The sequence below is a fragment of the Rhinolophus hipposideros genome, assembly GCF_964194185.1.
Source record: "Rhinolophus hipposideros genome assembly, chromosome: 24".
Lineage (NCBI taxonomy): Eukaryota > Metazoa > Chordata > Mammalia > Chiroptera > Rhinolophidae > Rhinolophus > Rhinolophus hipposideros.
In genome coordinates, this window is record NC_138070.1 from 23,706,859 (window position 1) to 23,734,419 (window position 27,561).

General features: G+C 57.7%; 2 protein-coding genes across 7 annotated transcripts in view; one reads left to right on the forward strand and one right to left on the reverse strand.

Annotated features, from left to right (window-relative positions):
• ARVCF (ARVCF delta catenin family member) overlaps positions 1 to 4,135 on the reverse strand; it is a 57,517-nt gene extending 53,382 nt beyond the window's left edge. For both annotated transcript variants that reach the window (XM_081037915.1, XM_081037914.1), the window contains exon 1: positions 4,015 to 4,135. The gene's annotated coding sequence lies outside the window, so the exon portion shown is untranslated. The remainder of the gene's footprint in view (positions 1 to 4,014) is intronic.
• A 4,014-nt stretch (positions 4,136 to 8,149) lies between these two features.
• Positions 8,150 to 27,561, forward strand: part of TANGO2 (transport and golgi organization 2 homolog) — a 35,220-nt gene continuing 15,808 nt past the window's right edge. For 2 of the 5 annotated variants that reach the window (XM_081036864.1, XM_081036866.1), the window contains exons 1-4: positions 8,199 to 8,218; positions 12,928 to 13,044; positions 19,670 to 19,765; positions 26,907 to 26,995. In XM_081036864.1, the coding sequence (XP_080892990.1) occupies positions 19,710 to 19,765; positions 26,907 to 26,995 (145 nt within the window). In that variant the 5' untranslated portion in view covers positions 8,199 to 8,218; positions 12,928 to 13,044; positions 19,670 to 19,709. Of the gene's footprint in view, positions 8,219 to 12,927; positions 13,045 to 19,669; positions 19,766 to 26,906; positions 26,996 to 27,561 lie in introns of all 5 variants that reach the window. The other 3 variants (XM_081036865.1, XM_081036867.1, XM_081036863.1) reach the window with 2 other exon arrangements.

Consider the following 27,561-nt stretch of genomic DNA (forward strand, 5'->3'; position numbering starts at 1 on the left):
GTGTGTGCACGTGCGCACACACACCACACGTGTGAATACAAGCACGTGTGCCTGAGAGGGGAGGCATGATAAGGAGTCTGTCCACCTATTGACACCCTCCTGCCCTTAGCACAGGCACTGCTGCTCCTGCCCCAAGGTCTGAGGCTCTGGGATCAGCTTTTGCTCAGAACGTGACATTTCTGGGATGCCTTGGATTTTGGCTTCAATGTTCACATAGATCCTGTCCAGAGAACTTCATGCCGTTTGCATCCGTCCTAATAACGACCAGCTCCTCCCCAGTGCTGCCTCATGGGAAGCCCCATGAAGTGCTGGCTGTGCACCATCATCTCATAGACTCTCACTCGGCACCCTGGGTCGGCCCAATACCCCATTTTACAGACGGTGAGACTGAGTCCAGGCAAGGCAGCACTGCGCCAGGATTTGAACTCAGGTGTTCCTGCTCCTAGGATGCTCCCACTCACCTACCCAGTTGGAGATGTACGGTTACGAAAAGAATGTGCTCCTTCTTTGTGGGGTTCCAGCCAGGACAAGAACCCCACAAATGCAAAGGAGAGCCAGTAGTAGACACTAGTGTGGGGGTGGGGGTGTCTGCAGGGCTGGGGGTGTGGAGGTCCCAGGGAGAGCTTCCCACAGGAGGAGGGTAGGAACAGAGGGAGTGGGAGGGTCTGGGGGAGGCATAGGTCTCCATCCCCAGGGTGCCCTTGTTACAACAGCACTGTACCGGTAGGGGAGGGGAAGAGCCTAACAGGAGCCCTGAGGCAGTAGACAAACAGACAAACAGACTTGAAATATGAAAGTAGAACCAGAGATGGGATTTATGACAAAGAGGGCAAGGGTAGGGGGGCACTGTCTATCTTGGGGACCCCTTCTCACCACGCCCTCAGGGCTGGTCTGCAGTCTCTGGGGTCACCCACCATGCCAAGGACTTTATACTAAGAGCATTGGGGTACTCCCTTGAGCCACGACACCCCTTATCAGACCCACCCCCAGCCTTGGAAAGGCCTGCTGCATTTCTGACTGGGGAAGCCCAGCCCAGGCTGCAAGAGCCAGCAATGAGGCCAGGACAGCAAGCTGTGGACCTGCATATACCTAACAGCAAGAGGCAGCTCCCATGGGCACAAACCGAGTCTAGAGAAGGGATGGGGCCAGGGCTGGGTGGACTGGGCAGGTGTCTTGGGGCCACCGCAGGCATTGAAAAGCCCAGGTGAAGGTCCAGCAGGCCTGCCTGAGCGCTAGCTCTGCACTGCAGCCTCGAGTCCTGCTGCACCATGGCAAATCCTATGTGCTCTTCCAGGCCACTGGTCACTCAGTGCGTCATGAAAAGGCACCCACTGGCTGTACCCTCACATTTCACAGATGAGGATACTGAGGCAGAGAGAAGCACAGCCCTGCCCTGCGTGGTGGGCTCATAATCCTGGCCTCGACCCTGGGTAATGGCATGACCAGCCTACGGAAGCCAGGGAGGCACGTGGAGCTCGCACCCAAAGGAGGCCTCCCTCTCAGGGCTGTGCAGGTGCAGGGCCCATCCTTCACTGTCCTTGCAGGAGCCCGTAATCAACCACCCCGCCATCCAGACCTCGTTTCCCTGGCCTGCACCAAAGGTAGTGAGGGGCTCTGGGGGTACCGAAGGGCCTTGTCCCAGGGATCCTTCAGCCTCCCACTCTGGACGGGCAGCCTGGAGAAAGCAGAGCTCTGGCCTTCCCACTGGATGTCCTGGGAAGGGTCCTGACCTCAGGGGCAGGCTGGGTATAGAGCAGGTCTCGCGTGCCATGGTGGTCCTGGGTGCCCTCTGGTGGCTGCACTGGGCTAGTGCCTGCTTAACTAAAGGCTGCTGACCCCCGGGGGTCCACTGAGGCAGTAAGAAGTACTGTGCCTGACCCAGGATGAGGGGAGGGGAAAGGGGGGGAGCTGTGTAAGTGATGTGGGTATCCACCAGCTCTGGGTTCACCTTCCTGAGCTGTGAAATAAGCCAAGATGTGCAGCCCTCCCAGGATTCCTGCTCCTGTGTCTCCCCTCTGGTCACTCCCTATTTCTGGAGCTCCTGCAGAGTGGCCCAAGACTCATCCTAATCTTGATAGAAGCTGGAGGCGAAAGAACAAATACCTTCTCCACACTTCACCCACTATCAGGGAAGTTCCCAGAATCCCTTGTGGCCCCCCAGCACTTGCCCCCAGAGCACCTGTCCTCCTTCCCTGGTCCCCCACCCCAGTCCTGCCCCTCCCTCCCTCTGCTGAGCCCAGACCAGATATTAGGGGCTGACTGAGGCTCTGGCATGCCTGGGGTCCTTGCCCCCCCCATGATGCTACAGTTCCTGGCTCCCCTTGGAGGCAAAGGATCCTACTGCTTGTGCCTCCCCCAAGCCTGTCTCTTGGGGTGAAGGAGGCACAGTGAACCAATCCTGAATCCTTGTGCAATACAAACAAGGATGGAGACGCAGAGGGGACCCCTGGGGCTGGGAAGAGACTTGAGGAGCTACCTCTGGAGGCACCACGAAGTCCAGATATGGCAGGGGCAGCTCTAACTTAATAGGTCTGAGGGCTGGGGACTGGACCCAGTTCATCTAGGAGGTACTTGGTCATCAGGTACTAGTGTCCTATAGAAAATCAAGTGAGGAAGAACAGGGTGTGGCTGGCTTGGCTGTACTCCTGTGACCCTCTCCAGCCCAGGACCAGAGTCCTGACCACAGCCAATGCTCTGTGCCCAGCCCTGCGCTGGGTGCTGGCATACCACAGGCTTGCGGGGGCAGTAGGGGACAGACATGGTGCAGTGGATGGGATGAGGCAAAGCTGGGAGAAAGCATGCCTTCCAGATTTATGGCCCCACATGCTGTGGCCGAGCCCAAGGCCTGGACCATCTGCTCAGAGACTGACTGGCCATGGGCTCAGCAGGCTGGGCAGAGGGCTCTGACTGGCCCGTGTCCAGCACTGTCCCAGGTTCAGAGATGCACCGAGCACAGGACAGGAAGGACCTGCTCTAGACAGACAGACCTCTGGCAGCATCCTGGATCTGAGAGTGGAGGCAGGGAGGGTAGAGGGGATCCCCGTGCCCCTGGTGCTGTCCTTATGAGGGAGATTGACCCCGCAGGCACCAAGTTTATAAGCCTCTGGGTTTATTAAGTACTGACCTAGTGTGTACTCTGTACAGTGACATGGGTGACACAGGGAAGGGATGTAAACAAGGGATAACTGAGGTTACATTAAGAATCTACCCTAAAGGATCAAACCCCTTTGGGCGGGTTCTTCTCTTGCCCTTGTTTCTAAACGTGGCTGGGTCTAAAGAGAATGGGAACCTGAGTGATACACTCAGCATAGGTCAGAAACGGTGACTTATTTTAAGTACCCAATATTTAATTAAAAGTTAAAATAGAAGGCTAGGGATCCCAGGCTGCCCGCCCAAGGCGACACCTCAGCGAAGCCGGGCTGAGTACCACTCCGTGCGGGAGGACGCGCCTCCCTCCGCCTGGGGCCAGGTGTCCCACCGAGGCGGCGCCGGGCCCAGGTCAGGGCACCGGGCAGGGTCTCCGGGCAGCGTCCCCGTTCTTGTCCTGTAGGCGGCAGGAGATGCGCGGCGTGGGGACGTTCCTTTGGACCCGTCGTGCCCCCGCGCTTCCCAGCGGCGCACCGCTCCAGGAAAGTTCCCGGGCCCCGCCGCCCCTCCGGCCGTCGGAAAGTTTCTGTAGCTGCCCAGCCCTGGCTGCGAGGCGCCCGGCGTCGCACAAGCGGACGCTGGAGGCGCGCGGTGCGGGGCGCGCCGGCCGCCTGGGCAGGGCCCCAGGCCGTGCACAAAGGGACCCACCCGCCAGACGAGGGTCTCGCGCACCGCAGCCGGGCGACGTACGGGTGGGGCGGAGCCGGGCTCGGATTCCCAGCCACGACCCCCGCCCGGAGAACAGACTCCCGGCCCAAGACCCCGCCCCGACGGGGCTCCAGCCCACCCCGCAGCCGGGAGCCCGCTCGCACCTACCTCTCCAACCCCGGTCCCCATGCGGACCTCGTCCCTGCCACCCCAGCATACCTGGAGCGCGACGTGGGCGGCTCCGCAGCTCGGCCCCCACCCCCAGGCGGGCGTCCCGGGTCCCTGAGCGCGCGGGGCGCGGCGTCCGCAAGGCGCGGTGTGGGTGGCCGTCTCCGGGGCCTCAGCCTGGGCCGGTGCAGAGGCTGACCATCCCAGGACCAGCGCGTAACCCCCGGGCTAGCCCTCCCGCCCTTCGCGCGGTCCGTGCGCAAAGCCGGCCTAGCCAGCGACGCGGCTCTCCGCCCCGCCCCATCCGACCGCGAATTTTCCCATTGGTTGGAAGACCAGGTGCGGCCCGGCAACCGGCGCCGATTGGACGGGCGCAGGGAGACGCGGGATTACCATTGGGCCACCTAGATGTCCGTCCTGGCCGACGACCGACCCCCTCGTAGAGTGGTGGAGGCCGGGCACCTGCCTGGACCGCTGCGGCCCGGCACCTGCCAGGATCGCTGCTGCGGCGGTGGAGGCCGCAGGGCAGCCCTCTCTGGGCCGCCTTGCAGGACTTCCCCAGGCCGTCCGCCCCTGAGTAGGGCTGACAGGCCCAGCGCCCCCTCCCGGAACTCGGGCTGCGTTGGTCTCATCACCACCCCTAGTTCGCAGGTATCCTTCACCAGCACCTGCTGTAGGCCAGGCGCTGAGCGCAGCGTTCTCCTGTCCAGGTCAAATTGTACTCCTCACACAACCCTCGAGGAAGAGTTCTGATGCCATTCCATTTTACAGATGGGAAATTTAGGCTCAGAGAAGTTCTCACTTGCTTTAGTCACCAGGGCTGGAATCCAGTCCATCTGATAACCGGGCCTGGAAGCTCTCCCACCCTCATCGCCCCAGGGTTCCCACAGCAAAGGCAGGTGTGGGTGAAGGCCTATAGTGTTTCCAAGGGCAAGAAGGGACCCCTCAGAAAACCAGGGGTTTTCCGTCCCCATCAGGCCTGAATCTACAGACACACTGGGCTCAGTCCACTTTACAGGGACCCACAGGACCGCCCTCCTTCATCTCCCTCATCCCATCCGGACAGATCTGGGCCTGGGGAGGAGGAATTTGTGCCTTTAACCCTCCTCCTCCCCTTCGTGGTGTCTCATTTCCTCCATCCTACCAGGGGTCGCAGAAGAACACTGGGTTTTAGCCACCTGGATTGAGTTTAGGGAAGGCTGCATTTCCTTGCCAGGTGAGAGCATCTGCCTGGCCCTGCAATGACACAAGGAACACATGTGACCACAAATGGGACCATAACTTTAGGCCAGCTCCACTTCATGGTGTGGGGACACCAGTGGGGATGCTGTCCATTGGGATTTGTTTCAGGGGGATCCTGAAATGGCCCTTTAACCAGTGACCCTGGCTCATTCTTGGTTCTAAGACTTTCCTGCCATGGTTGGACCAGATCTTCAGCTTACCATATTCCCCAAGGCTGCCCAGGAGTCACACTGCCCATGACAGTGCTAATAAGGGGACCAGATATTCATGTCTTATCCACCCACAACATGAGGTCAGAATGTTAACCCAATAATTTCTTGGTCAGAACAAAGAAAGTAAATGACTTCAGGCCAGAACTCACCACTGGTACCACCATTAGGTCCCCATGTGCCCTGTCACACATGGCAAATTGATCCCATCAGCCTTTTAGAACCAGGCAGCCACCACCAATTGACTGGAGTTGGCACTTGAGGTGACAGCCATTTGGCCCCCTGACACAGGGATGTTGCTCAAAGCTCTGGGTGGGCAGAATGAAGTGTCCCTCTCTGGAACACAAAGCCTTCCTTGCACAAGATAACTCAACCACACCATCAATGATATTCTGGCCCAGCTGCCCCTGGGCTAGGGATTCTTTTTTCTACATTTAGAAGTAGATTTAATTAGCCCGATGTTCAGTGGATCTCTCTAAGGGCATTGATTGTGCCCTGGTCCTTTTGGAGCCCCTCCTCTTACAGTGACCTTGTGGTCCAGCACCACCCCTCCCACACAGACTTGCTGGTCGTAGCAAGCGGGGCTGGGCAGACCTGCTGAAATTGTGCACCTAAATCATCCCAAGTAAGGACTGCCGCCCTTCCCCCTCATTCCTGGCAGAGTTCCAGACACCCATTTGCCCCTGAACTGGATCACCAGCCACATACAGAGGATCAGCGTGGGCAGCGACAGTTCGAAGAGGACTCAGGGCCACTGTCTGGCGGTGGGCACACCATGACCCAAGTGGGGGGTCAGACAGTCAGAGGGCAGGAGAGGTGGCCTCGACCACTCACCCACTGCCACAGGGACCAGTAGCCCTGTCTCCTCCCTCTACATGGCCACTGGCCAGCTCTGCAGGGATATCCCTGGGGCATGTGAGGAAAGCTGCAGGGAGAAAAAGATTTCAGCTGGATGTCAGGAAGAACTTTCCAACAGTTGTAGATGTTCAGACACCAAAAGGGTGGCCACATAATAAAGATGTCTAGGGATGTGTGTAATTAGAGGTGGGATGGCAGTGAGCCCCTTGTAGCCCTGAGACCCCAGGGCTCAGGTGCCCATCTCGACCCATCTTAATGGTCTTGCCTGCTTCCTAGCACCAAATGTCATCCAGATGGGAGTCAGTGGTGACAGTGAACATCAGAGTGCCTGTTCTGGCTCCATCTAGATGGAGGAAGAGTGTGGCTGGGGACTGGACTGGCCCAGGGCCATATGCTGCTCTCTGTGGCAGACTGGGATTTGAACTTCTGTCCAACCCACGCATGACTGCATCCCACTTTGCAGGCAATGGGAAAGCACTGCTAATGAGGGCCAATCTATGTTCTACTCCTCTGCCCCAGTGGTCTGGGGCTGACTGCTCTGCAGCTTCTGCTCCATACCCCAGGGCACTGTCACTCACCTCCAAGCCCATCCTGCTTATCCAACACTACCACCTCTTGGCTGGACTGAATGGTCCAGTGACCAGCCCAGCACAATACTGTTGCCGGATGGTGGGAGGGAAGACTGCGTGTCTTGCTGGGTCTGCTGCCTGCTGGCCTTGAGTCCCCAGGTATCTGGAGTGTTCGATTTCCATCCCTACAAAGGGCTTCTGTTGGGTTCCAGGAGGAACACAGATGAGATGGCGAAAGAGTGGGGTGCAGTGGGCTTTCAGGGGCACCATGCTGGTTTCGGTTTGACTCTTGCCTTTGCTGATTACCAGCCGGGCCCTTCTCTTCTTTGAGCTCCAGTTTTCCACAGGGTATCAGCTTGAGTCAGGATCAGGGAGCCTAGATCTTTAATGCAGGACTGTGGAGCTAATCCAGCCACTGTCATTTGCCACCTTTTCTTTTCTTTACTTCAAATAAGTGACATAACTGCTCCGAGTCCCCGTGTCTCCATCTGTAAAATGGGATCAATGAGAGCTGTGTACTGGAACACTGGGCTTAGAGTGCTTAGCACATTTTTATTTTCCTTAATATAACTCTCATTCTTGTCATAGTTTGCTGAGCGCCCACTTTGTAGCAAGCCCCGGGCCTCTGACTCTACACCTTCCCTGCACTCAGGCCCCACACAGATGGGGCAGGGAGCCCAGTGAATGCCTTTGTCCTGTTGGGAGGACTCCAGTCAGTGTCCTTTCAGGCCTCTTGCTCACCTAATCCGGATCAGTTTGGGCCAGCCTTTCATTCTTGGGGCCTGCAGCTGCAGAAGAACGGCTTGGAGGTGGCCTTCAAGGCTACGGGGCTGGACGGCCTGGTCCAGGGCCTGTCCTGAGCATGGCAGGGATGTCAGGGGGTCAGAGTTGCAGTGGAGAGGATGGCCAGATCCCGAGGCCCGGATTGGATGGACCGGAGAGGGGCTGGAGAGGGGGACCAGGACCCAGCCTGAGGGGCGGGTCCGGAAATGAGCATCCCTGTAGTGCACCAGCCGGGGCCACCGGGTGGGCAGGTGACCGAGTTCAGGCCGCGGCCCTGACGGGTCAAGCGGCTGCGACCTCCCGCGGGAGTCCCCGGGTCGGAAAGCCAGGGGGCTGGGAAGGCCGCGGGGGTCACGAGGTGTCCAGACACCAGCGCAGCCAAGCGGTTTGGCGCAGCCTCAGGGGCGGGGCTCTGGGAGGGCGTAGCCCCTGGAGCGACAGCGCACGTAGCCAACTGTGCCTCGGGTTGCAGCGCGCCGCTCTGTCCCTGGCCACGCAGCCGAATGGCTGCGCACCGACTGCGGCAGGGGCGGGGCCTGGGCGGCGGCGGCAGCGCGCGGGCGCGGCACCCGGAAGTCGGCGGCGGCGGAGGCGGTGAGTGCGCGGCTGGCTGCCCGGGCCCGCGGACTCCTCTCCCCACGGAGTCGGCGGGCCCGGGCTCGGGGGTGCGGGGCTCCGGAGGCGCGGGCGGGGAGGGGCGGGGCCATACCGCCCCGCCTTGCCTCAGTTTCCCCTTCCCGAGGCGTGAAATGGAAATCAAGCTGCAGGGTCCTGGGAGACCCAACCGACCGAGGCCGACGAAGGGCTCCACTGGGAGGCGGTTCCAGTGATCCCCGCCGGGATGGGGTGTGGGGGCCACTGGCAGACCGGTCTGGTCTTGCTGCAGGGAAGCCGAGACTGGCGGGGCTGGGGGAGTTGCGTGGTGGGTGGGTCACGGCGTCGGTCAGCTATGGAGCCCTGAGTCACTGCTGCCTCCCTGCGTCCTGCTGCGGGTGCAGCGGGGTGACAGCTGTCTGAGTAGGCAGCGAGTGCTGGGTCATCCCTGTGACTGGACACAGCCTTCCTGGGGTGGCTCAGGTAGCCAGACCCTTCCCCCGGCGCATCAGGGGTGGGGCCTGGGCAGAGTCGTACCCAGCCCAAGGCCTGGCCCCTTTGCTGGCCTTCGAGACGCCACCCCCCACCCCAGCACCTTCCACGCTTCCTGGCTTCATTCTGGGGCACAGCTACGGGGAACCTTGGACCAGTCGCTGAGCCTCAGGTCTCTCCTCCAGCGGATACGTCACATGTTCAGCACAGGCCTGGCCTGTTATCTTGCTCTGGACCTGCTGACCACTGTTTTGTTGCTGCTGTTTGGACTCAGAGTCCTCTTCTTGACAAAGTCTAACTTGGTGGCAGCTATAAGGGGTGCCTACAGCTGGTAGTGCTGTGGAAGTGCTTTCTCTCGCTTGGTGATCCTCAGGGCAACCTTTTGCGGCAAGTGTTTGTTGGCCAAACATTGTTCACAACAAAGAAAACTCAGACTGAGGGGCAAATGGTGTTCCCCAGGTCACTGAGAACCAGGGCCTCTGCTCCTTCTGGGTCTCTCTCCCACAAGTCTTTCTGCATCAGGTGCCCTGTCCGGTGGGGTGGGGGAGCTGGAGAGGGTGGCTATGTTGTGTTGGCTGGTGGACACAGCAGAGCCTCTGTCCCCCCACCCCCACCCCGCATCCCAGTGCTCCCAGGGCACGGGGTGGATTGCTCTGGTGCTCCCACCCTCTCAGGCCCCTGACCATTCACCCCAGTCCTGAGGCTGCTTCATGTTACGATGTGTCTGCAAACTGCAGGTCCTTCAGACTAGGCCACTGCGTGCTCCAATGTGTGGTACGACACCCTTGCCCTGAAAGAAGGGAACAGGCCAACTGCTCTGCCTGGCTACCCAGCCCCTGAACTGTTATTACTCCTTCATGCTTCCTTTGTGTCTCCATTTGCGAGCTGTCATTTTGGTCATGTTTCCCCATGGGTGTAACCGTGTGCCGTGTTCTCAGGCCTGGTCTCCTCACTAGAGGGGAAGCTCTCTGAAGGCACTGTGGGTGGTGCTGCTGCTGTGGAGGTCTGTGGAGAAATGAGGGGACCTAGACCCCAGAGCCTGTCTGGAGAGAAATGGTCCAGGGCAGGGAGGCTGAGAGGCTTCTACTAGTGGGACCGCGTTGTCACTGACACTCCAGATGTGAGAGGATGAGGTCCATCCTTTGCGAACATGTTAGTTAGTTCACTCATGAGGGCAGTACTGCAGAGTCTGGCAATTGTTGCTCTGGACCACAGCGTTTGGAGATGGGCTCCATGAAAGCAAGGTCACCCCAGCACCATTGAGCTCCCCTTTCAGGTTATCCATGCAACTTTTTTCTTTCTCTCACAACTTCCTTTTTAGATTGCAAAAATAGTATATGCACACTTAAAAGTAAAAAAGGCTGGCTCCCATTTCCTGGTGGCTGCTGCCACTTGGGGTGTCTCCGTCGAGGTCTTCAGGGCCTTGCTAACTCGAAGTGCTTACTTTCCTCCTCTTTTGAGGGGTTAGTGGGGAAGGTGGCCCTTTCCTCCTTTATTAACCATAAGGGCTACAGGAGCCACTGTGAGGCTGTGCTGGTTTGTGAGGAAGCCGAGTGACCCTGCCAGGAGGGGCCAAGGTACAAGGGCTGCCTCGTGACTGGATCTTTCCTTAATGCACACTGTATCCCTCATTTGTACTGCTCCTTTGAACTGTGAAGGGACAATGGCACTTGGTATAAGGCTGAATCAGGGCTCCTAAAACATCTTGGAAGATCTCAGGAAGAGTATCACTATAGAAAATTTGTCATGGTGAAATGCTACTGAACAGTCAAAATGAGAAAACAGATTGAGGAGTCCTCAGTCACTGACCGGAGAGGAAGGTGGAGCATTGCAGTGGGCTGGCTGCTTGGAATATTTACAGACGTCAGGGCTTTCTCAGCCAAGGCCCAGGAATAGCGACACTGTGTTCCCATGTATGTTTATCTCCTCTGCTGGCAGCTGCTGGGAGAACTTCAGGCGTCATGTGAAAAGAGCAGCTCATGCTTTCCAGCTCCGCCCCTGGGAACTGCCACAGGGTGGGGATGAGGTGCCTGGCCATGCAGCCCTCTCACGTGAAGCCTGAGGTACCCCATCCTCTGTGTGGCCCCTCAAGACCAGATGGCTAGCCTTAAAAATATATTCCCAAATGTGTAAAGGGCTTGGCATAACAAAATGGGGCCTTACTCCAGGGTCCAGTTAACCTCTGTCCAGAGCCTTAGCACGTGAAGCCTGGTAGGATACTGATTTGATGTGAACCAGGAGCCTCAATTTCCCGAGTGTCTCTGTCCCCTCTGCTCTGTGTCGTGACAAAAATACTTCCCTATTCACTGGTGTGTGTCCCTGTCGTTCATTGCTGCATTCTGACCTGGCAGCTCTCCAACCAGATGCCCTGTTGGCCTTTTTAGTTGATAAAGGGAAGTGCTCCTGCCAAGCAGGCAGGTGCCCCACAGCCCTCTGCCCCGGTCGTCAGGTGTAGACTTGGTCAGGAGCAGCTTTGCTGTCGGCTCGTGTGGGTGGCACGGGGCAGCACTCACCACAGCCCGTCAGTGCTTGGTCCTGTTTTGAGGCATTTTGAGCCAGGGCTGCGTCCGTTCTTGTCCAGACTCCCATGAGCAGACTCTTCCAGTCTTTCCTGCTTTACCTCCCCCCACCCAGAGGAATGTCTTGAAGCCAGTGAGGAAGGAGAGCTGGGTCTGTCCACTTGCTTCTCATGGGCAGCTTTTGGGGACAGAGAATCCATTTTTGCCCCTGACATCAAATACGCCAATGTTGTTTAGCTCCATGGATGGTGCGGTGAGCCTAGCCTCACAATGACCATCCATATCAGGGTGTGGAAACCATTGCCAGCACCCAGATGTCTCCCTCATGTCCTTCATCATCCCCTAGACCCGGTCGCTCTACCCTGACTTCTTGCCTTGTGGACAAGTCTTGCTTATTTCTGGCCTCCGTGCGAGCACCAAGCAGGGGTCCTCCCTCCCAGATGGGGCCTCCTGCTCTGCTGCTTGCGGCTCCGGTGTGTGGATACCACTGTGGACACGCGGTAGCTTCCAGTTCTGGACTTACCTGCCTGTGTTGCTTTATGGACGGGGCGCCTGCAACAATACCTGCTGTGGCCAGTGGGGGTGGGGCATGGCACACTTGGTCAGAGTTTCAGAAGGTTCTGGGAATAGCTGAGAGGGAGACTTGCCCTCCAGGCACCATAGTATGTGCTGAGGCTGAGAGACCTGGGGACACATGCGGGGCCCTCTGTGACTGGATGTCCGGGTGTGGCGAGGTTGGACAGACTGGACGCCCTGTAGGTGGGGGAAGCATAGGGGTCCCTATGCATAGGGGTCCCTCCGGAAAGCTGGGCCGCAGCGAGCAGGCTGAGGACACGGCCCCTTGGAGAGGAGGGACCTGCATAGCCAATTAGTGGGAAGGCAGGAGCAGCGAGGTCCTGCATGTGTGATGACCCTACAGCACACACCTGTACTTTGCTGAGAAGCATCTGGAATCACATCTTTGTTGACCAGAGATGGGGCTTTTGCTGGACACACGTAGTTGGAAACTCCAGATGAGAGTGTGTTCCTGGGTGACCTGGGAGTGGGAACCACAACCCCAGACCCTGCCGGCCTCCAGGAACTGCTGGTTGTGGCAGCAGGAGGTGTGGAGCCTTGAGCTTGGGAATGGAGAGGCTGAACGGGGCTGGGTGGACGAGCCAGCAGCGGACGTGAGAGGATGGGGTGGCTGGGAGGAAGGGGAGCGGAGAGGCCTTGGTGTAAGTGCCGGAGGAGGTGGTGCTGGTAGGCGTGGCGTGGGCTGTGGCAATCAGTGCGTGATGCCGTTAGCCCCCGGGCACGGTGAGATGGGCAGCCAGGTAGGGTCTGGAGACACGTGGAGACGCCCCCCAGTAGTGCTGAGGTCTGCCAGTCCCCCTGCCGGGTCCTTCCCCATCAGGCCTTGCAGTGACAATGAGGCCCCCTAGGCCCCTCTTGCCTCTTCTCTCAGTGGCCTCTGAGAGGTCAGTGACCCTCCCTGCGTCTCATCCACCTGTCCCTGTACACTCCGGGTACTGGGGGCCAGGGAAACAGATCCTCACTGTTGGTCACCAGGACGGGTCCATCGGGGGGGTGCCAGGCCTTGTCCCCAGTGGTCCTCGTTTGGACCACTGCAGTCATCACTGCATCCCTTAGCATGTGACCCTGACTTGTCTTTGGCCAGGCCTGTCTACCTAGATTGTTTTCTTGTGTTCTTGTTAGATGCCGCATGGAGTGAGGTTTGAAGCTTGACTCATTGAAGAGCCTGGTCCCTCTGAGAGAGGCGGTTTACCTGGTTCTACTTGGCTGTTGGGAACAGCCCTGCTGGTCCTCTGGGAGGTAGGGGAGAGGAAGGAGGCCCTGGCTGGAGTGGGTGATTCAGAGGCGGTGGGTGAGCAGGCAGGATGGAGTGCGCTGGGAGAACTCTCGAAAGCGTTATCAGCAGATGGGCTGTGAGTGCCTGGAAAGCTTCTGGGCTTCGCAGCCAGCACCGTGTACTAAGAATTACTGGTGCCAAGTCCGTGACCCGTTCTTCCTGTTTTGCAGAATTACCAGGTGCTTAGACTAGGGGAAAGCCAGACTTGCTGAGCTGTGATCTGGGAAGACTTCCACTAGCTTTCTGTGAGAGGACAGGAAGCCCTTGGCTTTGGCTTGAAGAGGGCTCTTTCCTTTTGCTTCATCCCTCCCAGGGCTCTGGTGTGCCCAGGGGCCCCAAGTGCGTGTGCGAAGTGTGGCCTTCACTGGACCTGCCCCGGCTGCAGGTGGGAGGCCCTAACAGGTGCACACGCAGGCTGGTGGAGGCCACCCCAGAGGCCACAGTGCTTCCTTGGCGGTGTCTGGGTGGGCCAAGGTCACAGCAGGCACCCCAGGCTGTGAGCAGCAGTGAGTGGGCAGGTGTGAGGTGGGGTGCACCGGTCCCATCTGTGCCCATGCCGCCTCATGCACCTGCCCTGCCTGAGTTACACTCCCTGGGCTGGGGACCTTTGTCATGGTCTCAGTGTGCTGTCTGACGCTGTCAGAGAGAAGATGCTTCCAGAGCTGCAGCCTTTCTGTACTCGGCAGGACTTCATGCTACTCTCTATTCAGTTCCAGAAAAGTCCTGGGTAGTTTATCAAAGCAGAGCTGCCACGTGGCCCAGCTCACAGAGGTCAGTGTCTTATGTGAAATCTTGGTGGTGACAAAGATTGCATGGTTGTTGTGTGCAGCTAGGGGAGTCCGTGTGACCCACGGGACGTGGTGTCGCGAGGCAGCCGTGGTGAGGATGCCCCAGGGGCGTGGAAACCGCCCACGCCGGCCTCCTCCTCAGCGGGGCCAGCCCCCGGGTTTCAGTACAGAACGGCCCCAGCCGTATGCACAGCCCTTCGGGCCTCGCAGTGCGCGTGGAAGGACACACTGCTGAGTGGTGAGCACGACGGCACCTCTCCTTGTCTGGCTGCGCGGCCCTGCGCTGAGACGTGCTGTGCTGGTGTCTCAGGCGCTTGTCAGGATGTTCGGCCACCTCTCAGACTCCACTCCAGTCCTGTGTGTGGTCCCCCCTGGCCGCTGCCCACTTGTCTTCCTCTCCTTGGCCCAGGCCACTCTCGGGTCCTCCATCCCCGTGAGCCACACCAAGACCTGCTGCAGCCGTGTGCGGGGCCGTTGTAAGCCAGCGCCTCAGTGGGACCACATGTGGACACAGTGACTTTCCGCCTGGGAGGAGCTGGCTGCCCCCTCACCAGCTTTCCTGGGGCTTCTCACACCCTGGGGAGGGTCGGCCACAGGGAGAACAGTGAGGCCAGGGGGTACCCTGCCGGAAGCATGCTGGCTTCTCAAGGGTTTTCATGATGAAGCTTGTGGACGTGCCAGGGCAGTGCAGATGTGCAGGTCCAGTTGGGGGCAACCTGGCCTTCTAGGGGGCTGATGGGGGGTCAGGGAGGCCCACTTGACCCCAGCAGCCCACGTGTGCCTGCTCCTTCACCCTGAGAGCAGCCACTAGACATCCCTACCCGTGTACGCTCAGGCTGAGCTCTTGGTGAGAGGGGCGCAGGCCTGTAAAGTGCCCAGCATGGGAAGGTACTCCCCAGCTGTCCCCAGCGGTCTTCTCCCCTGCCCTGTGGCACCCAGGGCCCAGCCTCCTCTGGGTTAGTGTGTCACTGCCCAGAGAGCCAAGTTCTGTCGTGGGCCCACCTTTCTGTCCTGCCATCCTGGTTGCTGGGAGGCCAAGTGAGGGGAAGGGAGGGAAGGCAGAGGACGGGCCAGTGAACTCACTGCCATCCACAGGCTTGGCTGCTGTGCGCATTACCGCCGTGGTCTCTTTGGCCTGCGGGGGCAAGCAGTGCACTAGACACAGGACACAGTGGGGCATGGCTTCCTGCAGTGCCCGATGCTCACCGTAAGGCCACACTGTGATCACCGAGGCCTGTTGGCAAGGCTCCTGGGCAGACCCTGGGACCTTCCTACCTGCCTTTTGCTCTGGCTGTGAGCTGGCTCCGGCTGCCCTGCCCTGACCCCAGAGCCTGCATAGCCCTGACTTCTCAGGCTCCCGGGGGCAAGAGGACATTCCATCAGGGCCTGGGCCTATGTGCTGGGCCCCAGATGGAGGTGGGGACAGGTAGGGCGGGGATGTCACTGAGAAAGCAAGTACCATACACCTCTGCCCAGGATGCTGCCCTCCCCTGCAGATTTTACCAGCTCAGGTGGCATTCAGGGTAAGCTCCTCCTGACAAGCATGCACGCCACCTGGCAAGGATGAGCCCCAGCCTCACAGGCAGGGTGGGACCTGTTGAAGCCCCTCCCCCTCTGCTGGTCACGGAGCTATGGGAAGCGGAGAGGAGCATTTTCTCAGAGGCCCTGAATGACCGGGCTGGCAGGACACTGTTTGCCACTGTGGGTAGTAGTTCTAGCCACCCACTTGCCTGCCTGCCCTGCACCCAGACCTCAGTGCAGTGACTGGGACGACAGAGGCAGTATCCAGATTTGCTCTCAGAGCCCTGAAAGTCAGCAGAGGTGAGAAGGTCGCCCGATGAGCAGGGCTGTCAGGGAGAACTTTGTCAGGCCCTGACGGGGGTGTCAGAGTTCTGGTGGGCCTGGGTGGGGACATGCTGGGAGAAGGGCCCTGCACCCATGGGAACTTCCAGGCTTGCTGAGGGGCCATATCAGGTCTAGGCAAAGAAGGGTGCTGGGGGTGGGGTTGGAGGTGAAGCCGGGAAGGGGAGGGGCTGTTGGGCAGCGGGCCTGTCTTGAGTGGGGGGCGAGGGATTGGAGAGAAAGGCAGTTCCTGATGGTCCCCTCCCCAGGGGCTGGCTTTCCTCTGGTCCTTCCCTCCCAATGACCTCGTCTTCGTCAAGGCCGCAGCCCTGGGCTCTGTGCCCACACCTCTGACAGCAGGTTGCCCTGAGACCCATCGGTGGCCTTTCCTTAGACCACAGAGCCCTGCCCATCACATCTGGAGAGCTGGTCTGCTCCTTGCCTGGGCCAGCTTGGACAGCGGGGTCCTGTAGCTGCCTTGGGGGAGGGTGCTCTGTATATGGCCTGTGAGCATCAGTGACCAGCGCTGTCCCTGGCCAGTGGCCTCACCTAGTGGCCAGGCATGTAGCTCGGGGAGGGCCACGGGAGGCCAAAGCAGACAGTGATGGCTGCCTCCTCTGACAGTCCAGAGTGGTACATCCATGCTGCGGCAGCCCTCAGAACAGCCCTTCATCCCAGTGGGGATCAGGGCCAGCGGCATTTCGGCAGGGATGGGCTGGCAGCCTGGTTGCCGCTGACACCACCAGCCAGCCTTGCTGGGGCATTTTTGTGAATGACAGAGACCAGCTCCCCTGTGAGGGGAGGGGGCCTGTGCCTTCTGTGCTGGACTGTGGTCAGGTGGCAGGTGCTAAGAACCCTGTCAGCTGCACCTGGCAGGTGGAACACCTGGGGCCCCAGGAGGCCCAGCTTCCTGTCTCCCTGCACTTTGTTCTGGGTGATTCTACTGACCCGTTGTCAGCTGTGTCTGACCTGTTACGTCCGCTCCTGAGTTTTAATCCATGGTTACTATAGCTTCCGTTTCTACAACTTTCTGGTGCTTTGTGTACCTCCTGGTTCATTCTTTATCACTTCCTTTTCTCTGCAGCGATCTCCAAGCTTCCTTTTCTGCGATCAGAGTGTGGTTGGTTTACGAGACGTTATAGGGATCTCTTTCTGCTGGTTCTTGTGCATGGTGCTTTGTTTTGTTACGTGGTTCTTTCTGACTGTGTACTGCTCTTTGTCCTAGAAATTATTTGTGAGACTTCTTGGTGGTCTAGGATGAAAATGAGAACTTTGGTTTGCCAGGTGCTCAGCGGCACTGCCAGTGTGGCGGCCCCGCAAACCAAGCCTTGGCGTGAGGGTCCCTGGAAGCCTGGTGTGGCCCTGGCTCCATTCCTGGGACTGCTCCGGGACTCTTCCTCTTCTGAGCTGTTCCCGCAGTCCGTGGTTGGCTGTGGACGTAGCCTCCCCTCACCCTGTGAGTTTGTTCTTCGTGCTCCCAGCTTCCCTTGGAGGAAAGATTGCTTCTCGATCATCTCTAGGGGGCGGCCCTGGGCCTTGTCTTCTGTCCTTCTCACCCCTGAGGCCACCAGAGCCCGGTGTGTCCAGATGGGTCAATGCCCCACGGCAGGAACGGCCACTGAACTCTGCTTTCTTTCCTCTCTGAATTCCTGTGTTCTCCAAGATGTTGTCTAAATTCTACATGATCTTGTCAGCTCTTGGCTGCTTTTAAGGTGTGTTCATATTCTCGCAAGCCCTTTGAGTCGTTTTTACCAGGAGGGTTGGCCCCACCAGCCTGCCCACCAGTATTGGGATCGTCAAGCACCCCTGGAGTGATGGCCCCAGTGGGCACTCGCAGGTAACCCCCGGTGGGAACCCAGCCCCTCCTGTCAGCATGGGCTGGTGGCCAGCAGCCCATCTGGCATGGCTACACATCCCCTGGCACCGTGCATTTCTGCTAGTCACTATGGCAACATGTCACCTGCACAACCACAGGCTTTAGTGAGGGCAAAGGTTGGTCCCCGATGGCCATTACCAATGCCCAGGCCTATGAGGTCTGGGGAGGAATGGGGCGGAGTCCTGGGGGTCCCTCCAGGGCCGTGGGAGCTAGTGGGAACAGTAGTGGAGTGAATCCTTCCCCTCCCACCCTGGCCAGACCAGTGAGCGGAAGTGAGTGGAGTGGCAGGGACACCATGGCATTGTCCACGGGAAGGCCCCAGGAGCTTGGCAGCCTCCGCCTGGCTCTGAGCCGAGGGTGTATCTGAGTTGCTTGCCTAGGGCTTTGGCGCCTCCTTGGGCTCTGTGTTCTGTCGCCGCAGCCCCTGCTGCCCACCTGCCCACCCATGGTGTGGCATAGCTTTGACGGCAGCGTCAGTGTGGTGCGAACGTCCCTCATTGGTGAGTCCTGAGGCAGGAAAGTTTTCAGAGACCCAAGAACCAGGAGCAATTGCACTGATGTCAGAGGGGAGCTCTCATCGTCACTGTTCATCTGCACCGTCCCCACGGCTGGCGATGGCCTCTTCTGGAACTGTGTTGTGTGGATGATGGGGACCCAGGCCTGAGGCAGTGAGCTGGAGCCCTACGTGGCCCACGCCTGCTGCCCACATGCCTGCAGGGGGACTGTGCTCGTGTGCTGAGCAGCAGGTGGCCCCTCCCCTGTGTGGCCACTCTGAGACCTAAGGCAGAGGGGCAGCAGTGGCAGAGTAGCCATGGAGGCCTTGTGTTGAGGCCTGGAGTGAGGATGGGCTAGGGCCGGGAATCTGGCCCCTGCTCTTCCCCCAGCAAGGACCTGACTCACAGACCTGCTTTACACATGTGCCCCCTGAGTGGAGTCCAGGCCTTGCTCTAGCAGACACCATCCTGGGACAGGCCACTGCATGGACCCTCTCAAATCCCATGGTGCCCCAGGCAGGCAAGGGTGCTTACAGCTCAGTGGTCTCCCCCAGACACACGTGCACACAGACACTTGCATAAGTGCACATGTGTACACGCAAGCACACGGGCAGACGTATCCATGCACTTACACGTGCGCACAGACCCAATGGCCTCGCATATGTGCACATACAGTGAACACATCTTCCCCCCTTGCTCATCAGGCTCTTTCTTTGAGGGACGTCTTGGCACCCCTCAGAACCTACACAGCCCGTGCTTCCTGTTTCCTGGCTGTAGGCCCTGGTTCTGCACTGGAGCAATGTCCTTAGCTTGTCGCACGCGTGCAGGACTAGAGACCCTCACAGTCACCTTGTCCAGGGTTGGTGGCCTTGGGATCTCATCTCAGTTCTCAGCTCGTTTGTGGGAAAAGACCTGCTGGCCCCAGAGTCGCTGGGCGAGGGGCCTGTGTGTGGGAGGAGCTGCACACCGAGTTCTCCCTCAGCAGCACTGGGCGTGTGTCCATGTCACTGGCACGGGGACTTTGCCTGTGTCCCTTGCCGACGGAGTGTGCAGGGCTCTCTGGGTCTCCTGGGCTGTTGAGGGTGGAGGGCACGTGCTGAGGGCCTGCTGTAGACACTGCTACAGAGCGTTCCCAGGTCGGTGGGACGTGATGCGACCCTGCCATGAGGGCTGATGTTGGAATTGGTGCTGTTGCCAGGCGAAGGAACGGGCAGTTGGGGTGGGGGGCATGGAGCAAGCCGAAGAGTCTCCTGGACGGCTGAGGGCCGGCTTGCCCCCCGGTGCCCATGGGTTTTGCTCTTGCTGCTGTCTCCCCCTCCAGCGCCCACTCACCACCCCATGCGTGTGTCCAGGGCCAGGGAACACAGTGCGCGTCAGGGCGGTGCTGACCCACGAGTGTATATGTTTAAGGGGATGGTTGTGTGGTGCTGGCGAGCGTCATGGTCTTAGGCACGTGGTTATGGCATTTCCAGTGAGGGTCCGGCTTCTCAGGGGTGGTTCTAACCTGGATGAGGGAGCATTGCAGGTTCAGGGAAGGTGGTTCTGTTGTCTGCTGTTTACTTAACTCTTTTTTTTCCTTTTCCTGCAGACCGTGGGACCCTGTGTGAACAAAGCCACCCTCCGGGACCATGTGCATCATCTTCTTTAAGTTTGATCCTCGCCCCGTTTCCAAAAATGCATACAGGTAACCCCCTTGCTCTGTGTCTGCTCAATCTCAGGTGTCCCACGGTCCTCAGTGCCCATGTAGGAGCTGTGAGCAGGAGGGGCGTGTGGCTGCTACCTGCAGGCCGAGGGGAGGGTGGCCTGGGCCAAGCTGCACAGGCCTGGCCTGTCCTCTCAGACAGTGATCGCTCAGCGTGGGGCACTGGAGGGAATACCTGTCAGTGGTAAAGACCCTGAGTCGATGTACAAAGATGGTGAGATTCAGCCTGTAAGGTGGCTGTGTGAGCAGGACAGAGGAGTGAAGTGGGTCCAGGCAAGGGCACAGCCCGATGGGCTCTGATGGGGGACCAGGGGGAAGCAGAATTGAGGTGACAGTGAGCGAGAGCCCCACTTGGGCTGGCTGGTTCATGTTGCCAGAGAGAAGTCTGGGTGGCTTTGTAAAGGTGCGAGGGGGTGGGGGCAGCTGGGTATCAGGCGAAGGAAGTGGGAGAGAGGACTGACTCCCTCCTCCTCATGACACTGGGATATGGACGACACCCCTCCATTCCCCAGAGCACCCCAGGGGGGAACACATCAGCATTTATCCACATTTATCCAGAGAATGAGTCTGAGATGTAACCCACAACCAAAAATGATATTTGAAACTGCTTCTAGTGCAGTTGCCTGGGAAAAGTTTCCATCCTTTTAAAATCTGTGCCAGAAATGATTGGAACTATTTCGACCAGCTTTTTGGGTTTGAGTCACTGTGCAAAATCACAGACAACACGCTGCCTAACTAACGTAGGTTGTTCTTAGCGAAACTGTGAATAATGCTACTAGGAATATTAGTATACAAATACCTGCTATCTGTTTGAGTGGCTGAATTAACTCATTCCAGGCTAGAGAGTGGAGGGTGCGGAGTGTCCACTGTTTTCTTCCCGCAGAGGGTGCAGCAGGGTCAGGCCAGGCTCTGGGCGCTGACCCTGTGCGGCCCCGAGAGGGTGAGCTGTTTGAGTCAGGGTGCAGCCACTGGACAGGACCCAGGCACAGTGATTCGAGCAGGGAAAGTGTAATATACAGAATGACTAACTCATGGGATTGGGGTGCCCAGGGCAGAGCCCCATCCCTCAGCCCTGGGCTGATATCCAGACCTTGCTGGGAAGATGCAGCTGTGGCCTCCTAGATGACCGAGAAGTCACTGGGGTGCTGCACCGGCAGAACTTGCTGGAAATCTGCCCTCAAGGGTGCTGGCAGCTGTTGCAGGGAGGGTGCTGGGGGAAGGTGCTTGGCACTGGGCACTGCTCACTACTGTGGGCTGCGGAAGCCTCCTAAGAAAGTACACAGGAGCCAGGAAAAGAGGCCTCTCCTCTCCAGTGTGTCTCCAGCGCCCTCGAATGACCCAACTTCACGTGGTACCAGCTGCAAAGTTCAGCTTCCTTATCACAGAACAGGCAATGGAGTGTGAATCGGGGCGGAGATGTAATAAATGGATAACTGGCACGGTCCACCCCGTTGGCTCCTGAGCTTTCATATCACTTGTCTATGCTCATTTGCACTCCCGTGTACCAAAAAAACAACTCCTTTTCCACCCAACAAGTGAAGAATTTCTCAAATGAGGGTATGCAGCCTGATAGTCACGAGGTCCATGGCTGCCTATGCTTATTACTCCCAGATTCAGCCACAGCCCCACTTGATATGCTCTTCCCTGAGGTTATCTACAACCTCCTGCAAATAAAATAAAATAAGGAAGAAGGAGAGAGGAGGGTGAGCACGGACGGGTCTCTTGCTTTCGCTTAGAACCTGTGCGTCACTGCCAGGACCTGTCCTCCTAACAGCTAACTCCTTGTAGGTTGTGATTCAAGACAGTCTTAGTGTTTCTCTCAAGTGTTTTCCGAAGCCCTAAGCCAAAGACCAAATATGCCGCCTCCGGGTGACTGACTGAATGTGCTCAGTGTTTTCCCAACCACGTAGGAGGGCCAGAGAGGCTTCTGGGGGCTGCTTCTGTTCTAGGGGGTGTCGGGACAATGAGAACGGGCAGGCTGCAGGCTCTCCATGTACGCACTTCTGTCCGTGTGTGATGTGAGAGCAGGACGGGGGAGCAGGGTGGGGCTGCCATGGGAGGGACACCACGGCATGCCCAGGGAGGAGCGGCCTGGTGAGCCGGGCCTGGGCTGGTTAGAGACTGAGGAGGGCCTCCCAGTGCCTGGAGACGAGTGGGGAGCAGCGATGGGGATGCAGGCCCCGCACCAGGGCCCTTGGCATGGAGGAGAGGAGGCCGTGGCTGTCCAGTGCTGCCAGGAGCTGTCTGGGCCAGCAGGGCCTGCCCCAGCGCCCCTTCCTTGGGCTCCTTCCTACCTCCGCCCTTGCTGTCCCAGCCTAGGATGCGGCGGCCTCTGCCCCCGGCCTTGGCATCCACTCCTGCTATAACGCAGCAGAAGTCAGCAATGGGAGTGTGTGGCTGTGTGTGTTAAAGTACATATAACATAAAATTTTGCCATTCTCATCATTTGTGAATGTCCAGTTCCGTAGCACACTCACATTGTTTCGCAACCATCACCACCGTCCAGCTCCACAACTCTTATCTTCCCAAACCGAAACTGTCCCCATTAAATAACAAGGTCCATTCCCTCTCCCCCTAGCCCTTAGCAACCACCATTCTCCTTTCTGTTTCTACGACCTTGACTAGGGGTACCTCATATGGGTGGAATCATACAATGTTTATCCTTTCGTGACTGGCTTATTTGACTTAGCATGACGTCTTCAAGGTTCATCCATGTCAGCATTTCATTCCCTTGTAAGGTAAGTCATATTGCATCGACTGGATAGACCACATTTGTTTATCCATCCTCCACTAGTAGACACTTGGGCTATTTCCACCTCTTAGCGATTTGGAGTAATGCTGCTGTGAATTTTAGTGCACAAGTACCTGTTCGAGTCCTGCTTCCAGTTCTTTTGGGTGTATACCCAGGAGTGGAATTGCTGGGTGATACGGCAGTTCTGTGTTTGACTTTTTGAGGAAACGCCAAGTTGATTTCTTCGAGTGTCTTTTGATGGCCCTGTCATAGGCTCCCCTTGCCATGTCAGCACATGTCCCCTCTTGGGTGGCAGAGAGTGTCCTCACCGTGTGTCATTATGTCGTCATTGTGCATTGTCCAGATCAGGTCCTCTCCTCCCAGCCAGGCGGTCCCGGTGCCAGGGCCACCGTCCACTTGGACCCTGCTGCCCACAGAACTGGCACACAATGGCTGCGACCGGTGAGGAGGCCCCTGTGGCCCTGGGTGCTCCCTCCAGCACCCTCAGTATCAAGTCTGCCTCTTGCCCCTCAGGGTAACGATAACCCCTGTTCTTATTCGTATTCGTGGGTTAAGCTCATCCCTGCAGTCAGTGTTGCTCCAGGTCAGATGATTGCAAAGAGGACCTTTACAGTTGGCCCTGTGGCCATCATTACTGTATATATAAATGTGATTCAAACAAATCACCTCTGCCTGCACAAGAGACTGTGACATCTTCATTTTTGATGCTGGGGGCAGTGTTGCTTGTGGCTCTGCCTTTTACCGATGCTGATCTTACAGGAATATGTTTTCTAGCTTCCCAGTAGTTTGTTCCTTGGAAGGGGCCCTGCCCAGGATGGCCCGTGATGTTCAGGGTTACCCATCCTGCTGCTTTGCTGGCCTGAAGCATGGTTCCTGAAGCATCTCTTCCTCTCTCTGGCTGTGTTCGAACATCCTGTCGTCTCTTTCCCACAGGAGAAAGCCTGGACCACTCAGAGCATGCGTCTTGTGGTCTGTTCATGCCCAGACTTAGCAGTCCACTCACTGTCTGAGTCGCCCGTATTGGGGGTGAGGGGAGGGCAGCCAGCTCAGTGCCTGCCCAGGGAGTGAATGTGAGCATGACCCCTGCAGAGAAACTCCAAGCCTCGTGCTGGGCCAAGTTGTCTCAGACCCCGAGGTCTGCACGCCCCACCTCTCTTGTTGCCACCCTGATGCTGTCCCTATTGGGGGTGCCCATCCCTTCAGAGGTGGCAGCCCCCGTGTCACATGTCACTGCTGCCTACCCACTGGCTCTCTCAGGCCTCCCTGTCTGTCTTCTGGGTGCTGGGCTGGCCCTCGTACAGGTGAGGTCTGCCTGCTAGGTTGCATGCCGCCCACCCACATATGGGCTCCTCGGGTGTCATTCCCTCCTGGGGTCACCGTGGACACAGTTCGTCATGGCTCCTGCCCAGGGGTGTGATCTCCTAGGTTGCTCTAGCCTCTGCCTTCCGCGCCCATTATTGCCCGACACTTGGAGCCTCAAGTGGCAGTTACCCAGTGTGAATACAGTCTGGGTGCCTGTTGGTTTTGCTTTTGTTTTTAATTTTAGTATGACTATCTGTGGTGCTCTGGCAAAGAGCCTAGTAGGTAGACTTACATTAGTGGCCTGTGAGATGCTGATTTAGAAGTTTTCCATGCTGGCTGCAGCTTTGCCCTGGGATTCCAGTGACCTTGCCATGCTCTGTAGAGGCACCTGTGTTCTGATGGGATTCCGTTGATGTTATTTCCTTGATTGCAAAGGGATATGTGCTCTTTGAAGAAAAAGTCATACCTCACCAGATGTACAAAGTGAACTGTGAGCTCGCAGACCCACCCTCCCTAGACAGTGCACAGACCTACCCTCAGCAGTGGGTGAGGAGTGCCTGTTGGTCCTGAATAATTAGTTAGTGGTTTCAATCATTAGAACAAAACAAAGCCATGAGGGACTCACTGTCCTCAGAACCCCAACTGTTTGGTGACCAAGTTCCCTGCCTCTGGGCACAGTAGCACAGATGGACCTGTATTGGCACTGCGGTCCCGGAAGTGGTGACTGAGGGAATACTTCTCTTACTTGGAGCCTCGAGGTGGGTGCTCATCACACCTGCATGTCTCTGAATTACAATTTAAGGAAATCCCCGCAAACCACGAAATTCAGCTAGTGACTCCTTTGACAAAAATAACCCAGAAATTAATGCTCCTGGTTATTAACAAGCACATGTAACTGCTCCCTGTTTTAAAAATAGGCAGTTGAAAATCGTAGGACAGAAGGTTCTGCTCAATCAGCTTTTTTTTTTCTTTCCCTAATTTTTCCTTCTCTGGAGCCTTGCATAAGGATCAGCCGGAGCTGACAGCACCAGCCTCGTTTTGGGTTCTTGATCCTGACCACACGAAACGACCGCCACCCACGGGGGTTGGTGGGGGGCCTGGCCCTTGCTGCATCCCCTCTACAGCTGCGGAGTCTTCCCCCCACACAGGGATGTGACACGCTCCCTTCTCCAGACTGCTGTCCAGGCCATGCTGGATGGGGCACCTTCCACCAGGATGGCCCGCTCAGGCAGCCTGTGGGAGCAAGGCCAGCCAGGACAGATCCGGGGCTGGGTCCCAGAAGGGACAGAGTAGGTGTGGTGGGAGGCAAGGGTCAGAGCCCAGCTGGCCTCTCCCTCAGGTCATCCATCTCCACCCAAGGCTGGGGTCCAGGTTGGAGCTTGGCAGCTGAAGCTGCAGAGGATCATTCTGTGAATGGCTGGGGCTTTTATCAGGAACGGGGACCTTTCCCTCTTGGGTGCACGTCCCTGAGGCCTGGCACAGCCCTTGGAGCCAGCTGCGCAGAGGGGATAGACAGTGGCTGTTGGCCAAATGGGCATCTCAAAAGTGGTGAGGCTTGCAGGGCAGACCCGAGGGTTCCATGGCCATGCACAGTGCCTGGCTGTGCTGGCACTGGTGGCCGGGGCTACGTAGAGAGGTGCAGGGTGGGGGCGGGGGTCACATGCCACGTGCATGAGGTGCAAACACTTCCATGGCCCAGCACTGGTTTCATTTTCAGTTTTATGAACATCTTTATTAATTCACATTGTGCCCTGAGCAAATGTTCGTAAAACCAATAAGACAATACAAAAATTATTTTTGAAGATTTTTTCGGTCCTGACCACTGACTAGATTAATTCGGTTTCACACCCAGAGTTACCGCAGGCTGCCAAGTTCTAGTCCCTGATCCATTGTCTTCTGTTCACCTGTGCACCCACGTGTCGTGCTCAGAGGGTCCTCCAGTGGTCACTTGTTAGTCTCAGAGGTGTCCCTCTCAGTCACCATCTATATTCTCCCCCCCTTTTGTCCGCCCCCCCCCACTCCGGTTCAAGCCCTTGTTTCTCAGTCTAGTTGTGTAGGACACAGCTCCCTGCCCATGCTGGTGTTACGAGCCTTGTGCTCCCCCCGGCTGAGGAGCTCAGTCGCTAGTCATCGGTCGGCCCCTCACAGCAGCTCACAGCAGCTCTTGCTGGTTGCCGGTCACTCATTCTGGCTACCGGCCACTCATGGCAGCACACGGCAGCCCACGGCAGCTCATGCCAACCTCTGGCTGCTCAAGGCAGCCCAGCTCCAGGAAGAGCCATTGTTCACAATCTTAGCTGTAGAGGGCGCAGCTCACTGGCCCATGTGGGAATCGAACTGGCGACCTCGGTTAGGAGCACTGCGCTCCAACCACCAGGCCGGCACACCATCTAGATTCTTATTTAAACGGCAAAGCCAATTGGAAACATCGATTTCTTACCTCTAAGCCAGGGCTCTGAAAACTGTGATATGTTTTCTAATTGCCAAAGAAACACTTGTTTGATTTGTAATGAAAAAATCTAGTGAAACACAGAGAAGCTCTCACCCATTCCCTCCCCCAAACACTCCAAACTCAGGACAGCAGCCCTTGGAGACCCTGTGTGCTGCTGGGGTCCCACGCAACTCCAAGCCGCTCTTGTGGGTGTACTTACACTTCCGGGACACTCGCTGGTATATCCTCAGGGGAAGGGACAGATGGACAGAAGGAGTGGCACCTCCCTGCTTCCTGGCTGTCTGGGACTTGCTTGGTGCCAGCCGCTCAGGGCTCTCACCTGCCTGGCGCCTGGTCTCACTCGCCAGTTTGTTCAGTGGGCCTGAACAGTGTGGACACACATCTTTGCCTATCTTCTGCTTATTTGCTCTGGAGGTCCCTGGGGTACAGTCCTGGCCACAGGCTCCCCAGGAACCCACCCGCCTGGAGCTGCCACAGACCTTTGTCCCATGCACGTTCCTGTTTTCTTTGGAACTTGCCCATGTTGTTACTGAGGCAAATTTTCTTTGTTAAGTAGAGAGGAAACAACATGGCTTTTCTGTTTCACCTAAGAGTTGCAGTCATGCTTTCTCCTTCAGGCTCATCCTGGCAGCCAACAGAGATGAATTCTACCACAGACCATCCAAGTTAGCAGACTTCTGGGGGAACAACAATGAGATCCTCAGCGGTAAGTCTTCCCTTGCTGTGAGTGGCCATGGCGTGTGAGCCCCACGCCAGGAAGTGTGAGCCCCAGGTGGTTCTAACTCTTATGGATGCTGCCTCCCCGTGTAAATTCAGAATGAATGAGAGGACACTGCTGAGTCTCGTGGGGCGGGCTGCAAAGTCACAATCTGGGCCCAGCGCTGGGTTGACCAGCCCTAACACGGTCCACCCAGCACCATCCACGTGGCTTCATGTGCCGTGGATCCCCTGAAGAAGTAGAAGCAAGGATTTTAGGATCCACCCTTTCCCTGTGGCACACGGTTGGGTTGGTGTGAGGTGAAGTCCTGCTTGATCACTCTGCAGCACCAGAGTTGTAGGTGTGTGTATACGTGTGTTTATGTCTGCACACGTTTCTGTTTACGCACAAGCGCCCCTTGCTCCAGGGAGAGCTGATCTGAATTTGGGGAGCAGAGGTTTGGTTGGGGCATCTTCAGGTGGAAACTTGACGAAGAGTTTCCGTGGTGGCAGAAGTGGAGGTGACAGCCGGGTCCCCTGTCCACCCAGCCAGCCGCCTCCCTGAGCTCCTGGGAC